The 17,861-nt window shown below is 37.6% G+C and overlaps 1 protein-coding gene across 1 annotated transcript in view; it reads left to right on the forward strand.

Annotated features, from left to right (window-relative positions):
* The window catches only part of poe (E3 ubiquitin-protein ligase-like protein poe), a 797,274-nt gene that overhangs the window by 404,345 nt on the left and 375,068 nt on the right, over positions 1-17,861 (forward strand). The window contains exons 37-38 of the mRNA XM_067137373.2: positions 11,442-11,639; positions 11,799-11,894. Of these exons, the coding sequence (XP_066993474.2) occupies positions 11,442-11,639; positions 11,799-11,894 (294 nt within the window). The remainder of the gene's footprint in view (positions 1-11,441; positions 11,640-11,798; positions 11,895-17,861) is intronic.

Below are 17,861 nucleotides of genomic sequence, written 5' to 3' on the forward strand. Positions count from 1 at the left end.
CTAAAGGAACACCAGGCAATTCTCAAACAGGGGGAAATGACTTTCAGGAGGGACGAGGATGTATTGCTTGTTTCTTGGAGAGACAAAAAGGTTATTACTATGGTGACTACCAACCATTCGGCAGAAATGGTCGAAACAAAGAAATCTGGAAAAATACAAATGAAACCAGAGTCTGTGACCGACTATAATCAACACATGCATGGTGTTGATACTGCAGACCAGTACTTGGCGCTCTATCCTTTCATGAGGAAAACTATAAAGTGGCCGAAGAAGGTGTTTTTTTATTTACTGTACTGCTCACTTTTTAACGCCTTTCGGCTCTTCCAGAACTCAAATCCTCAAAAATCAAAAACATTTCTGAATTTCATGCAGACAGTAGTTAGGAACTTGCTCCAGGAAAAAACTGAACCCAACATACAAGTACAGTCACCTCTCTCTGACATCTCAGCTCCATCTACTTTATCAGCTCCAAGTCAACGTCCGCGATTTTGCCTCCAAAAAGGGCACCGGCCAAGGATCCACCATTTAGGTTAGATGGGAAGAGAAAAGAGCATATTCTCTTCAAGTTTCCACCATCAAATAAAGTAAAGTTCCCTTCAAGAAGGTGCAAAGTGTGCTTCAAAAATAAAATTATTAGTGAAACGCGCTATTTTTGTGGAAAGTGTGGTGTTCCTATTCACCCAGGAAAGTGTGACATTAGCTACCACAGCCTACAGAGATACTAGAGGACTTCATTAAGGTATATGGAAAATTTTGTTTCCATATCTTGTTTAGTTTAGAACTTATTGTGAAAAGAATTCGTTGTTGTTTGCTCTGCCACTAACAGCTGAAATAGCTGGGCCAGCTCTTTAAATAGCCAGCTCAGATGATGGGCGTGAATGTGTTAAATCCACTGTATGAAAATATAATTATACTTGGGGATTTCAATACAAATCTGCTGACTGCGACAAATGACTCATTATATTTGCAAAATATATTCTTTAACTTAGACCTGCACATCCTACCTCTAAATGCTACTAATCATCTACATACAGTAAACCAGACGACTCACACTTTGATTGACTTATCTTAACGAACAAACTTCAGAAAGTTTCAAATCACGGACAGCTTGCAGTGCCAGGTATTTCTACCCATGGTCTAATATATGTCTATATGTCTAATATATGAAACTAAATATATAACATGTAGGGATATAAAAAAATCTGGACAAGGAAAGAATACGACACAAAGCATATTATCTGCTGTGGAACGATATTTCACATATGGATGATATTGATGTAAAGAAAAATAAATTATCTGATCTGGTGTTGGAACTGTGTAACAGATTTCCTCCCAAGAAAGATATCCGGGTAAATCGACCATCTTCTCCTTGGTTGACTAGTGAGATTAAATCAGAAATGGCAAAGCATGACTCATGGTATAGAAGGTTTAAATGAACGGGTAATGCTAATGACTTTGAAAATTACCGCGTTCTCTGCAACATGGTTAAACAGTTAATCAGAAACAGTAAATATAAACACATACGTAGGTGGTTTGAAAAGTTCTCAGAATGTACTAGAATTAAGTATCTTACCTCGGTGGAACTGCTTTTATTTTTCAATGTAGTCTCCCTGTAGACTAATGCATTTGGTCCAGCAATGTTCCAATGCCTTGATCCCATCTCGAAAATGAGATTCCTCCAGGCCTGCAAAATACCTCTCCAATTTGGTTGTCAGTTCTTCCCTTGTAGAAAATCTCCGTCCATCGAGGAAAAGTTTCAGCTTGGGGAATAGATGAAAGTCTGATGGTGCCAAATCAGGTGAAAAAGGTGGATGTGGCAACAATTCGTACCCCAGTTCATGAAGGTTTGCCATGGCAGTAATACTTGTGTGCGGCGGAGCGTTGTCCTGATGAAAGATGACCTTTTTCCTTGCCAAACCAGCCTTGTTTCGCGTATCTTTTCCTGTAGTTGGTCTAGAAGGTTTACACAGTATTGCCCCGTAATTGTTTGGCCAGATAATCTATCAGCAGAATGCCTTTTGCATCCCAGAAAACTGAGGCCATGACCTTTCCGGCGGAACATACTACCTTTGCTTTCTTTGTTGGTGGTGAATCAGCATGTTTTCACTGCTTTGACTGCTGTTTTGTCTCTGGGGTATAGTAGTGGACCCAAGTTTCATCTGTAGTCACAAACCGGTGCAAAAAATCTTGGTTGCTCTGAAAACGGGCCAGACTTTGTTCGGACATTTCCAATCTGGTGCGTTTATTGTCCAATGTCAGGAGCCCCGGCACCCATGTGCGGATAATTTTTTCATACCCAATTCTTCGGGTAAAATATAATATACCCATTCAGAAGACATCCCTACAGCTTCAGCAATCTCCCACACTTTCAGTCGATGATCCTCCATGACCATTTTATGCACTTTTGCGATAAATTCTGGGGTTGTAACACTTTTTGGCTGTCCACTACACGGATCATCCAAGCTCTCCCGACCAAATTTAAACTCGCTGGCCCACTTGGCAACAGTTGAAAATGAAGGAGCATAATCCCCCAGTGTGTTCTGAAAGTCGGCATGAATTTCCTTTGCGTTCATACCTTTCTTCTTCTTCTTCTTCTTCTTTTATGACCACATAGGATCACTTTAGTCAGTCCGTCGTTCAGGTCTCTTTGAAGGGACTGTTCGGGCTTTGCGGTCCTCCCAGTACTTCTTCAGACGCTCCGATCTTCGTGCCCTTTCCTCAGTTGAAAATGTGCGTGTTGTTGGTTTGTTTTGTGTAAGGGTAAAGCGGAGGTTTGTATTCTTGAGTTTTGTATTCAATTTTATCTTATTTTTGGTGTCTTCTGTTGTAAGGCCTATTTCCTTCAAATCCTCTCTTACTTCTCTGATCCATTTACATCCTGTTGTGGTATTTTTTGAGACGAGATTGTGTTGTACTAGTTGTTTCAGAAGTCTCGAGTCCTGCATCCTCATGATATGTCCAAAGAATCCCAGTCTCCTCTTACGCATAGTATCTGTAATGGGTTCTAGCTCTTTGTACACGACTTTGTTAGGTATTAACCGCCACTGTCCATCTTTCTGATATTTTTTGTTGATACAGGTTCTTCCAATCCTCCTTTCAATTTTCTGAAGTCTGTCAGTCTTTGATTGTTTATTCAGGTAAAAGAGTGTTTCTGCTGCATATGTAGCTTCTGGTTTTATAACTGTGTTGTAGTGTTTTATTTTTGTATTTATTGATAGACATTTCTTTTTGTAGATATCCCATGTTAATTTTTGTGCTTTAGCTAATCTATTTGTTCTTACTTGGATTGAGATTTTTTCATTTAAGTTATGTGTTATTACTTCTCCAAGATATTTAAACTGAGTTACTATTTTGATTTTATTACCATTTATGGTGACTTCTTTTAGCTGTGTTGGTTTTTGGGGCATAATTTCTGTTTTTTCAAATGATATTTTGAGGCCAATTTTATTTGCAATGTTTTGAAGTTCTGATATCTGGGTTTTTGCTTCTTTTATGTCCACTGCTAGTAATGCTAAATCGTCAGCAAAACCCAGGCAATTTGTTTTGATTTTTCGGCCAATCTTTATTTTGGGGGGACATTTTCTAAACCATTCCCTCATTACCATTTGTAGAGCACAGTTAAATAATAGTGGTGAGAGCCCATCTCCCTGCCGTAGTCCAGTTTTAATTTCAAATGTCTCTGATGTTTCACCCCTAAACTTCACTTTTGACTTGGTATTGGTGAGAGTCAATTTTATCATGTTTATTAATTTGGGGTGTAGTCCAAGGTGTCTTAAAATTTTAAACAGAGATTCTCTATGGATGCAATCATAAGCTTTCTTGAAATCTACAAATGTTATCACCATATCTCTGTTTCTTCTCCTGTTATAGTCCATTATCAACTTAAGACTCATGATCTGATCAGGACAGCTCCTCCAGGGTCTGAAACCTCCTTGATATTCTCCTAGTTCTTTCTCAAGTTGTAAACTTATCCTATTAAGGATGATTATTGAAAATATTTTGTATGTTATGTCTAGGAGAGAGATTCCCCTGTAGTTATTACCTTTCTTTACAAAGTATTTAATCACTACTCAAATCTGTTTTTTCCATTGTCACAAATCACTACGCGGGAACAACAACGAAGAGTCGTCACGACCACACTCCTGCAGCTAGAGCACTGACGCACCACGTGTTCACTCACAAAGGATGTGTGATTATTGCGCAGGAACCTCGTTGCTCTAGCACTGACATCTAGTGGTTCCGAGAACTTTTCAAACCGTCCTCGTATGTCAAGTACCGAAATGCCTAACTCGACAGAAATAAGGAACTATCAAAGGGTAGGAAGGGTCCACCTATTCAATACCATTAGTTTGTATATTGTCTTGTAAAACTGGGACTGGTTTCGACCCCATATATATTGGGTCATCTTCAGCCACACTCCAATTGGAAGACATAAGCAGCATATATAACCAGTAATGATATAATCACTGGTATGACACAATTTATAGTCTTAATTTAAACTATTGATGAAGTTTGAAATAACATATCTACACATTAAACTAAATAACACATCATGAATGTTGTGGTTGATGGCGAACTATTTTGCCGTTTCTACAGCAGCTATCGTTTCTGAGTTGATCTGGGAGTTGGTATCTTTTTCTGTGTAAACACTGATATAATTTAAATCATTTATGAAGTCCGAAGAACATATCCACACTTCAAATTACACTGACTTAGCAAATGTCATGGGATAGTTACCTAATAGCGTGTGGGGCCTCCTCTGGCCCTGCGAACTGCAGTGAGACGCCGTGGAAGTGAGTTAACAAGTCCCTGGTGGTCCTCTGGACGCAGCTGACACCAAATCGCTCACAGAGCGGCCGCCAATGCTGGTCTGTTTTTGTGGGTGCACGATCCATGACACGGAGCCTGCGTTCCGGGACATCCCAGATATGCAATTAAAAATAGGAAAGAATTTCCACCAATCAATACTTGTTTTTTTATTGCTTATATTAAGCTACAGGACCGGTTTTGACCCCATATACAAGGTCATCTTCAGCTGTACCATGAATACATATTTATATGATGAAGCTTTGATTAAATTGCATTGTCAAAGGAATGTTATATGATGATGTACATTTAGTCACATACAAATGGGGCATGTCTTATCGTGAATTGGCATATATGTCAGTATGTACAATATTGCAACAGTATGTCTAAAATATGTTGAGGTCCTAAAATGAGTGTATAAAACATATCTTCACTTAAACTAATATATATGTACAGGATAAAATACAATATATAAAAAACATTTCGTGCACATGAACATTTGTATCTTGCTTGTTGGTCAATTCATCAACTCTCGTATTTAAGTCTCATTTACATTTGTACACTCAGCTGCTGTTCTTGGAGTTTAAAAGATATGGTTGTAAAATTGCATGAGTAAAAGATTAGTCTTCATGTTGGATAAAACACTTTCCAATTTTAAAAAAGGTTGCCAGATGTATGGATAAAATTCGGCTAAAATATGTTCAGCTCTGCTATGTATGTTGCCTTATGTTAGAATCAAATCTTGTTGTCCTGTGGCGTCCGTAAAATGTGTCCGTAAAAGTGTACAAATGTAAATGAGACTTAAATACGAGAGTTGATGAATTGACCAACAAGCAAGATACGAATGTTCATGTGCACGAAATGTTTTTTATATATTGTATTTTATCCTGTACATATATATAAGTTAGTTTAAGTGAAGATATGTTTTATACACTCATTTTAGGACCTCAACATAATATTTTAGACATACAGTTGCAATATTGTACATACTGACATATATGCCAATTCACGATAAGACATGCCCCATTTGTATGTGACTAAATGCACATCATCATATAACATTCCTTTGACAATGAAATTTAATCAAAGCTTCATCATATAAATATGTATTCATGGTTCAGCTGAAGATGACCTTGTATATGGGGTCGAAACCGGTCCTGTAGCTTAATATAAGCAATAAAAAAAACAAGTATTGAATGGTGGAAATTCTTTCCTATTTTTAATTGTGTAATTCGTCAATACGGAAATGAAGATTATAGATTACGATCCCAGATATGCTCGATAGGGTTCATATCGGGGCTCCTGGGTGGCCATGGCAGTTGTTGGACCTCTGCTGCATGTTCCTGGAACCATTCCCGGGCGACGTGGGAGCGATGTGGCGGCGCGTTATCTTGAAACACCGCAGAACCATCTGGGCACTGGAAGGCCAAAAATGGGTGGAATTGGTCTCCGGGCAGCTCAACATACCGCGTACCATTCAAAGTCTCTTCCAGAACAAGTAGGGGGCCCATTCCATACCAGGAAAATGCACCCCAGACCATAACAGAGACACCAGCGCCCAGAACCACACCTTCGAGGCAGGCGGGATCCATCGCTCCATGTGGTCTGCGCCATACACGGTGCCTCCCATCGGCATGGTGCAGTTGAAATATGATTCGTCCGGCCGTACCACGTTACGCCATTGTTCCAGTGTCCATCCCTGGTGACTGGCGACAAATGCGTGTCGTCGTGGTCGATGACGTTGGGTTAACGGTGGCACCGGCTCCCATACCCCATAGAACCCATGTTCATATGGATTGTCCACTGGGAGACTGTCTAGCACGGCCCGTGGTGAATTGAGCCATAATTTGTTGCACGGTTGCCCATCTGTCACTATTGACAATCCGTCTCGGATGTTGCCAGTCACGGTCATCGAGGGTAGCTGGACGGCCGGTGGTTCATCTGTTGTGGACGGTGACACCTGCATTCAACCATTCACGATACACCCTGGATACAGTTGATCGTGTGAAGCCGAATTCCTGCACCACTTCCAAAATCGCACTTCCCATTCGTCGGGCACCAACCACCATACCCGTTCGAACGGTGTCAGCTCACGACAATGTTCCATGTTACACCTGTCACATGCACAGCCACTGCTCACAAGGTCTCCTATATAACTGCCGTTGGCACGGGGGGGCATATTGAATTGTTTTGTATGTGGTAGTTTTACGCATTTCAGTGCATAATTTTAATGAGTTGAATATATTTCAGGGGGTTGTGTCGGTGACACTTTCTGGTATTTCCTCTTCTCATTATGGCCAAAAAATATAACAGACGTTATCTCAAAATATTCAGAGATACCTATGAATTTCCTTTCATTTTACCATCTAATAAAGGAAACCATTATGCATAAGATGCAGATGCCTGTCCACTTGCTGGATATGTTGTCGTTAATATACAATAATTTCATGAATTTTTCAGTGTCTGTAGTGGGGCTACCTCAAGGCAAATATGCGCCATGCTATTCAACTTCGCACAATTATGTTCCTAATCCTTACGTAGTCTTATCACGTGACAAATATTTGCTGCCCTTCACTGCATCACTCAACACAGAATACATTTTTTGTAACTTCTGAATGAAATGCAAAATATAGGCACAACCAATCTTACTGGGTTATTCAGCAATATCAACGAAAACCGGAGAGAAAAATGAACTTTCCTGAGGCTAATGGCTTGCTTCCCGAAGCTGTAATTTATGCTCTTAACGTTCCGGAATTTAAGGCCATTTCCCATTTTTGCGTAACTTTCCCCGACCTGCCTCCTGTGGCGAGGGCTGCAATGTGTGCTGAAAATCATGTTCCTTTCACAAGAGATAAAGAACAATTTCAGGCCTGGGAAAAATGTGATCATACCGAGCGGTAATAATGAAATTTTGTGACGCGATAAATGAGTATTTTTAAATAGATTTAATACGATGCTAATCGGGACTTGGAATTTACGACATGCTAAGCGAGAAATCGCTTTATTGCGGAACACACAATATGAGGTTGCACTGTATTTTCTCACATCTGGTTATATTTTGGAAATGCTATTCCTGAGTAATTTTTAGCGAACAGTTCATCATTACTCTTCTTGTGCTTGAAAAATGTTTTCATGATACATATGAGGTTAGGTTAGGAGACTCTTTGAAAAAGTAAACAGAAAAGTTTGCCACAGAAGCCACTGGAATTATACTGCTACTATTCTTCAGCATGAAATTGAACATCAGCATTCATGTTGTCTTGGAATTGGAAAAAACTTACGAGTAGACCGCAGTATGGAAATCGGTGAAAACGCAAGTTTTGAACAAACAGATTGCCGTTACATTCCAATTGTAATGTGCGTCTGGAGGGGGGGGTTCTCGACTTTTACGAAAAATCTGATACAGCCACAATCCGCTATAGAGAGTAAATTTTTCGCTGTTACGAATTCTCATTATAATGGACTTCTACTATATATTTACATGAATTTACATGTTATAGTACCGCATGATATGTTTTTTCTTTTTTAATATATTAGTAATCTGGTGTATCTGTGGACTGTTAAAAAGTGAAAGTGGAAATAAGGTATTGTTAATTTTTCCTTCTTTACTGAATGTAGTGGAAAGTCGATGTCTGAATTGATTCATTATTCCTTCGGTGAAATATTTATTATATTTTTTGGCCTTGGCTATGTTTTTAATGGTGTTTAATTCATGTATAAGATCTTTTTTTGGCATTGTAATATAGAATGCACAATGAATCATCCTGTAGTATGCAGCACATTCGTGGACTTGTAGATGTAAAGAGTCTTGATGAATGTTTTCTGTGATTTATTCATGAAGACTTTTTCTGTGTGAGGTGCTTTCTTGTAGATTACTGAAAAAATTTATTCACGTAACACACACATACACACTAATTTTTCCAGAATTTTTTTTGGAAATTAATCGCCTGCTTTACTCATTCTGGCCTGGCCCTGAATCAATATCTCTCGCTCTCTCTCTCTGATATTTGCACGGTTCTTTTTTTCTTTGTGCTTGTTTGAGCATCTAGTAATGAAAAATGTTGTTTGTTTCACGTCAGCTATCACTTGAGATTTTAAAATTGTTTTTATAGTATACCATGTTTTGCGAATGGAAAAGTCTGACAGATTTTTAGGCAAGTACAGTTTTCTGAAATACTATGCATTGCACCTACATAAACAACAATAATAAAAATTGGATGCTCTTGTAATGTCATGAGTAAATGCCGAGTTGTTTTTGAGTGTATTAAGTTTCTTGTCAAGGGTAAGCTGTATTTTAGATAAGATCTCAAATAATCTGTTATTAACTTGGTTCTGAAACAAGTTCCATTGAGCACCATTAAGTAAGCTAGCTGCTTCAGTGTGAGTCTCCTAAAGTCGGTTGTTTAAGAATGATTTCTTCTTATATAAAAGCTTAATTCTATTCGTGAGCCAGATTTTGTTGACTTCGATTTGAGTTTTCCAATGTTGGGGACTATACCGATGTTTTTTTACGTTGGTTTTGAGAAAATTCGGTGTTGAATTGTGTGTTATACATTGCTTAAGAAAATCTATATCTTTGCCCAGTTTTGCGGCTTCGATTTTAAGTCTCATGTAATGATGAGCAATTCTTTTATCGGAAGATGCCATCACAGAGTAGTGTCCAGCACCCACAAACTTTGAAACAGCTGTGAACAATACAGTATGCACAGTTACATCGAATTATGCAATGTGGTTAAGAAATCGACTAACCTTGGCAAAGGCTGCAAGTACACTGAACGGCTGAGCGCGCACCTGCGCCAGACATATAGTGGAGGAGTAGGAGTGTAATGCAAGACAAAGGAATGCGGGAACTTGAACGGTTCTGCGTGCAGAGATTTTTTGCTCTGCTAGGGTTTGGCTAATTTATCCAGACTGCCAGCTAATTGAGTGCCGAGTTTTCGGGACTCAACTGTGTTTTGATACTGGCTCGGAAGGCAATGTTAACGAAGATACTGGGAGTGAAGATGATAATGAAGCTATAAAATTACAATTTCATGCCAAAATTGACATCTGAATATGAATTCGAAACTACTTCTTACATTTCATTATAATTGGAATTTGTTTTACAGCTTACCACATGTTCCCACACATTTCATATTTGCATGAATACATATGGATGCCTACATATTAGTAAAGTTTCTTTGTTTTTTCCTAGATATGAAGGATTATGATTACATAAAATATTGAAAATATCACTTTCATCAAGCACTTGCCTGCCACGTAAAGCCATGTTTCAGAGCACATTGTCAAACCTCACTACGTACTATGCTCGCATCACATCGTGAATATCATGCTCGCAGTTAGACCAGAATATGTTAATGGATGCACTTCATTTTCAACAAAAAAGTTTTTACTAATATTTACAATCTTAAAATCGGATGTATTCCAGTGTACTGGGACTAGTAAAGAATATTAATAACTGGAAAGTTAGTCGTGCTGATCACACAGTTCACTTTCCACAAACGACAGCAGTATTATTTGCATATCATGTATGAAAGGGGCTAGGGGGAGAGAGATTTATTGATGTTGATGAGAAATGAAGGTTGGAGTAGTTGTACCGGTATTCAGATTCAAGTTTCTAATAAAAACACGTGAAATAAAACTTAATATATAAGTAATAATAATAATAATGTAAATGTTTCCACCTTTTCAATACAATATATTCACAAAATTACAAAATTATACGGTACTAGTTTCGACCCATCCAGGGGTCATCATCAGCCGTATTGGAGCAAAGATCATTTGTGGTGAAATCCTAAGACAATATTATTTTAAAGAATAACAAGTGAAATGAGATGTTATGGTAATAGTTAACTACCATAACATCTCATTTCACTTGTTATTCTTTAAAATAATATTGTCTTAGGATTTCACCACAAATGATCTTTGCTCCAATACGGCTGATGATGACCCCTGGATGGGTCGAAACTAGTACCGTATAATTTTGTAATTTTGTGAATATATTGTATTGAAAAGGTGGAAACATTTACATTATTATTATTATTACTTATATATTATTCTCAGTTCAATACGGACCAAAAACATGAAATTCATAACCATCAATAAAACTTAATTGAAATTCGTTGTTCTTAACATGTACAAAATAGGCAAATATAAAAACATACTTCCTAAGCTCTGTAATATATTGCATAAACACAGAAATAAGATAGAAATTAGTTGAAATATTCACATTACGCTGCAAGTTTTACCATAATAGTAGCAATTAGATTTTAATAATATTTTGTGTTTCCAATAATTCCTGCTGCACTTAACAATATTCCCAATTTTAAGTTATGGTACCCTCTGTGCACTATGTGTTTCAATGGCTAGACAGTGGATGCTAGTTATCATTCAATCATAAACTCGTTTTTAGTGAAACCATCAAGACATCTTTTGTGTTTGTCACTAGTTCGATGTATTGCTATTGATGGTATTGATTAATTCACATTTGAGATGATGCGTACTTTAATGTGTCTGCTGTGTATGATTACAGATTTTTCCTTCCATGAAAATTGGAAAAAAAGTTGCACAGATAAATACAGTATGTACTTCGTGTCGTATTGTCGGCTTTCTTTATTTGAGCAATTTAATTACAGGTAACAACCCAGTAATTTTGATGCTGAAGCCTGACACCTTCTTGGTACAAGAGATAAAAGTGGTCCCAGCCAAAGCGAAGATTATGGACATGGTAGCTATCCGTCACCCATCTTCTAATGCTGACCATCGTACTACCTTAATTTTACTTTGTGAAGATGGTAGTTTGCGGATATATATGGCTTCTATGGATCAGACAGGTACAGTAATATATTTCAGGATTCTCTGTTGCTTTACGTGGTATTTTTCACTATCAGTCACTAACTGTATTTGTTATTGTTAAAATGATGTAAATCAGTCTGTTTTGCCTGCTATATATTATTGTAGACTTACTAAAGCAATACTTTTGTTTTCTGTAGGCTTTTGGCTTTCTCCCAATGTGCAACCTATTAGTACTATGACTTCAATGAAACCTTCTAGAAAGAAGAAGGTGACCAAAATAGGAAAACCATCAGGTAAGAAAAGAAATACCCAAGTATACAAATTATTCATTAGGGTAAATTAAAAACATCACCGATACCTTAAAAATAACCTTTTTTAAAATACAATGTATTTTTCAGTTGTTATAATAACGCCTTATATTCCATAGTTCTGTTAGTTTTACCCGACTTCTGTTAAAGACACATTCTGCCAAGTTGAATTGAAGTTCTTTTCATAGCAAATGCACTTGCATAAGTTTGAACTTATGCAGACATTACTCCTTTTTTTAACCCATTAACACCTGAATTTTTCTTTAATTTTTATTTGTTTTTTTTAAATATTATTAAGACTATGTATGTAACACAAATGCAATGAAAAAAATTCATCACTCAGGTTTGAAAATGTTCGCAATTACCATATGGCAGCGCTATGTGCTTCTACAAACTAGTTTTATTGCGTATCATTTTGTTTAAAAAATTGCAATCTGAATTTTATTATCAAAAGTAATACTACTAAAAACACAATAAAGATTACAATTCATTTGATATATTACACACATCAGTACTTTCTGTATTTATAAAATCTTATAAAAGCTAGTCAGTATGAAAGGGTACAAAACAGTCAATGCACAATCCTACACCACACTTCAAACACATTGTCCTCACACTGGATTTACAGTTTCCATTAGCTCACCTTTTCCTTTTCTTTCCTTCCACGTGCTGGACAAGGTGGTCAGTTTTATCAAGTCTTACCTAATCTGATATGCGACTGGTAAGACATCCATGAAGCTGCTGGTCTTCCAGCTCCTTTTGGTACAGTCCAATATCTCTGGAGATAGATTGTAGCTATGTCTCTTCTTAAATCCAGCTGAGCAATTCTTTGTCTTCTCACTTTATTGTATAAAATCCAGCTGTTCTGAACAGCCAGCCACATCTAGCATCAACGTAAACAAAGGCCAGTACCATTTTTTGCCTTGTATCCCAGTGCGATAGCAGGCAACATTCTGATCCATCTGGTCATTACCTCTCATACAGGTGTTGTATTTGGCGACCAGCCTTGGCTGTGGAATCATATTTCGCTTTTGCTGCTGTGAGAATCTCTGCAGTTGACCAACTTCTTGTGCACCACATGAAGAAGAGATCGTTGTGACCACTCAGTTATCCATCCATCAGGCTTCATCAAGCAGAACAAGCAGGGGACTTGCAGCCTTACCAAATAACTTGTCAATAGTCATCATTAGGGGGCGGATTTCTATGACAAGTCATATTTTTTCCCTTAACATTATATCTTATAGTCTTGTATTTTCAACACATTTCCAAGCATGATAATCAAAATTAAACAGGTTTTATTGGGCATATAAAAGCATATTTAGGCTTTAAGTTGTATGGCATATTTTGGTAATTTTCATTTGAATTTCATTTTATAAAAATCAGAGTAAGCTCTAGAAATTATTTTTCAGGATAGACTGGAATATACTACTGAAGAACCATTCTAAAGTAGTGTATGGGATGTTTCTAACAGGCAGGAGCTATTGTTTGCTAGCTGGGTCAATTCCTGGAAACCGGGCTATTGTTTACACGGAAGCAGAGGTAATTCTGCAGTTATTTGTCATTGTTCTTATCTCTTTCCTTCGCCCTTCACTCTTCCACCTTCAACACACTGAATGACCTTGGTCATTAGGGAGCTTCAGTCATTCAGTTCCTTTCAATATGCCTAAAATGAATGTCTCAATTTGTGGGAAGTTTTGTTCGCGAGTTCGGTGAAAACATTTTCAGTACGGATGGAGTGATATTATTCTGTAAATTGTGTGAGGTAAAAGTTACTGCCGAAAAACTCTTCTCTGTGCAACAACACTGTAATACTGTAAAACATAAGAATTGTGTAACTAGATATTCTGCACTCGAAAATAGGCAACGTCTGCTATTCGAAACCCCGACATCAAGTTCACAGTGTTCACAATTTTCACAAGATCTCTGCAAGATGATGGTTTCGTCCAATATTCCTTTAAAGAAACTTAACAGCCGAAGCTTCAGACAGTTTCTTGAAAAATATACAAAGCATCCTGTTTCCAACGAATCTACTCTCAGGAAGGACTATATGACCTCTTGTTATAAAGAGATGTTGGATATAATAAGGCGTGGTGTGGGAGACAGGGAAGATATGGGTTTCAATAGATGAGACCACAGATATGGATGGAAGATATGTAGCAAATGCGATCGTTGGCACGCTGAAGGAAGACCGGCCTGAAGATACGTTCCTCCTGACATGTGAAGTGCTAGAGAAGACAAACCATTCCACCATTGCAGTTCTCTTCGACAATTCAATGAATCTGTTGTGGCCAAACGGGGCAAAGAGAGAGCACATTTTTCTATTTGTAACTGACACTGCTCCATATATGGTGAAGGCAGCCAAAGGACTTAAAATGCTATACCCGAAAATGATACATGTGACATGTCTTGCACATGCCTTGCATAGGGCAGCTGAAGAAGTAAGAAGTAGCTAACCTGAAGTTGATAAATTAATATCGACTGTAAGAAAGTGTTTGTCAAAGCTCCACTTCACATTCAGAAATTTCTAGAAGCACCTTCACTACCCCTACCTCTCCGGCCAGTTATAACGCGATGGGGACTTGGCTTGATGCAGCAGTGTACTATTGCAACAACTTAGATGTCGTGGAGAAGATCGTGAAGTCTTTTGATCCTGCTGAATCATCCTCCATAAAAACCACTCAAGATTTATTTTCAAATACTACATTAAAAGCAGACCTGGCTTACATAAAGTCCAATTTTAAGTCTTTATCTGGCGCAATCACGCAACTGGAAGTTTCTGGTGCAGAACTAAACGATGCACTGGATGTTGTAAAGTGCATTGAACAGGAATTAAAGCATGCGAAAGGAACAATAGCATCTAGGGTGTGTAGAAAAATAGAAAATGTACTGGAAAAAAATAGCAGACTTGTGTACCTGCGTGGAATAAGTGACATTCTTTGTGGAAACCCTTCATCTGCAGATTTCCACAAATTTTCTTTAAGTGATTTAACTCTATTCAAGTACGCTTCCGTTACATCGTGTGATGTCGAAAGAAGTTTTTCTCTCTTCAAGACGATACTCGGCGACAACAGGAGGGGATTCTCATTCAACAATCTTAAGATGCATGTGGTCATAAATTGCAACAATTCTGATAATGGATACTAAATCAGGTATGAAAGTTTCATTCAAATAACGTATGTTTTGTGTATAAATTAAAACTGATTGAATATTGAACAGTGAAAGTAACTGCAGTGTTCGTCTTCCACAGAGTCCGTCCTTGCCTAGGAGTATGCAGCGTAACCTTAACGATTTCGTGAAATATTCATCATTTTAGTTGATTTTGGGTTAAAGATTTCGAAGAATTAAAACTTTTTAAACTCTAAATTAATTGCAGCCTGTAGCAATCGTAATAAAAGTGTTTCTATGTAACGTAGATGCTATTCATTAAGTCATATTTTGAATTTTATACGCCATATTTTTATGTTTTTGGGTCATAAATGCATACATATTTCATACAATTTTAGGTCATAGAAATCCGCTCCCTAGTCATCATTAGATTTTGGTCCTTTACCCTGGTAGAACCCAAAGATCACTAAATATCCATCCTTGGTGTTTAGGCTCCAGATCTTGTACCCAAATCTAATGGGCTTACCACCAATAAATTGTTTGCACCCATGGCAGCCAAAATATTTTACCATACATTCATCAAATGACAGGTATTCCTCGGGTATGAAATTATCAATACATTTAATCTTTTACTTTTCCATTATAGGCTGTATTTTCAATGCTTTATCATTAGGGTCGATTCTATTGTCGTCTGCAAAGTGCAGAAATCTACTGATTTGTAGAAATCTGTCCTTTCTCATTGAGCAAGAAACTACCAGGTTCTTCATGTCATCATACGAATCTCAGAATTGCCGTTTAGAAGGTAAGTTATTGTAGCCACTAACCTACAGAATGGCAATGAAGCAGCGCCATTCCTTCTGCTGTTATCTTTGGGTCCTGATAATTTAGAAATAATGCATAGTGTCTGGTTTCCTCCACCATATTATGATAATTCAAAAATTTCAATTACTGACAAGTGTTCATATCTTGAATAATCTGGAATGGGGAATGCAGTAGGTTTATCAGTGTCAAAATCAGCTCCTTTCTCCCATCTCATTTTAAATGTTTCCCTCTCAGCAATCCATTTGATGATATTTTCAGATTAAGCTGCCTCTGGTGTGGGTGGCTGTACTGATAGGCCATACTCGTTTTCGTCAACATCTATTTTGTTGTTGTTGGATAACCTTATTTCAGCATTAGCCACTAATTGACAATATGTCAGGTTGGCAGCTGATCCGCCTTCATCCTCATTTACAGAATCCTCATTGGTGTCTATATTTGGTATTAGTGGCTCAATAAACGCATCACCATCAGTATCACCATTGTAAATGATATCCAGTGCTTCAGCAAGTGAGAACACGTTCCTAAAATAATAGAGCAAAATATAAGTCTTACCGAGTATAAACACCTATATGTTATAATTTTTTTATATTTACATTTCACATTTACATTATATCTAGTACATGTTTCGAGAATGTGCACATTCTCTTCAGCTAATTAGGTTAAAATTTGTGTATTACAATAAGACCTAATATGGGGCCCAAGTGCTTGTACACTGATTTCTATTGGAGGATAAGGCTCATGGTTGCACGGTTGGGGAGAGATTGGCTGGTGGAGGAACTGTGATGATCTGGGCGATGTTTTCGTGGGACACACTGGGGCCCTTTATTCCATCACATCAATCCTTAACATTTTTCCGGTATCTGGACGTAATTTCAAACGAAGTTGATCTGTTCATGTGAACAGTGTCCCCTGATGGTGACGGCCACTTCCAACAAGGCAGTGCCCCATGCTACACTGCCAGGTTGTGAAGGACTTGTTTGAGGAACATGATAATGAATTTCCTTTAATGCTGTGGCCTCCAAATAGCTCTGATAACAACCCTATTGAACATTTGTGATTTAACTCGGAGAAGTGCGTTCATGCTACATCATCACCGCTCAGCATTGTACGCCAACTGGAGGACTGTGGCACAGTGTCTATGAAGATAACATCTATAATATCAGCAATTAGTGGAAATCTGTGGTCTTTTACTTATGCCTTGTGGTACCTGATACCCCTCCGGTATACCTTCTGATATCTTGTTAAATCGATGCCTCACCAAATAGACATGATTCTACAGGCAAAAGGTGGTCGTAATATAATGTCTTATCAGTATATTGTATGTGTGTGAATTTCTTTAGTCTATAATTACGGAACAACTTATCAGGTATATTAAAATGGAGGAAATTGTTCATGCATATTAAAATTTATTTTTGGCACCATTAGAACAAGCCATTGCATTCTTTGAAATAATTGGAAAATTGACATCCAACTAATTTAAATCACAAATTTACAGTAAATGTGAATTTAATTAATGTAAACACTATTAACAGAAACACACTGCTACGGATATCAAATTAATTAAATGGAATTTCATACACTTGTCTTTGTTTATATATTGTGTTACAAAGAAACTTGAAATTTGAATATCATAGCATAGGGAAACAACAACTGCACCATGGACCAGCAGAGACTATCAATAATGGTGGTTATTTGACATAGAAACCATAACAAATCCCTTTAGTGGGACTGGCTGATCGAACCACCTCAGTATTCTCGTTCCTCACTCCCGTTCTGTCGGAGTTGCTCTGTACAATAGTTCATCTGAGCTGTAATCTGCCTGCGAATTATCACTGGTGCATTCAGATACAACCATATCATTTTGTTGCTCATCTGTAGCTTCTTTCACTTCCATCATCACTTCTATCCAGCCATAAACAGATGTCATCACAACAACAACAACAACAACAACACATGCCAACTTTGTTTACAAGTTTGCACAAATGTTACTTATTTAATTTGTTATTTTTAAATATTTCATGGTAT

The sequence above is a fragment of the Anabrus simplex genome, chromosome 1 (genome assembly GCF_040414725.1).
Source record: "Anabrus simplex isolate iqAnaSimp1 chromosome 1, ASM4041472v1, whole genome shotgun sequence".
Lineage (NCBI taxonomy): Eukaryota > Metazoa > Arthropoda > Insecta > Orthoptera > Tettigoniidae > Anabrus > Anabrus simplex.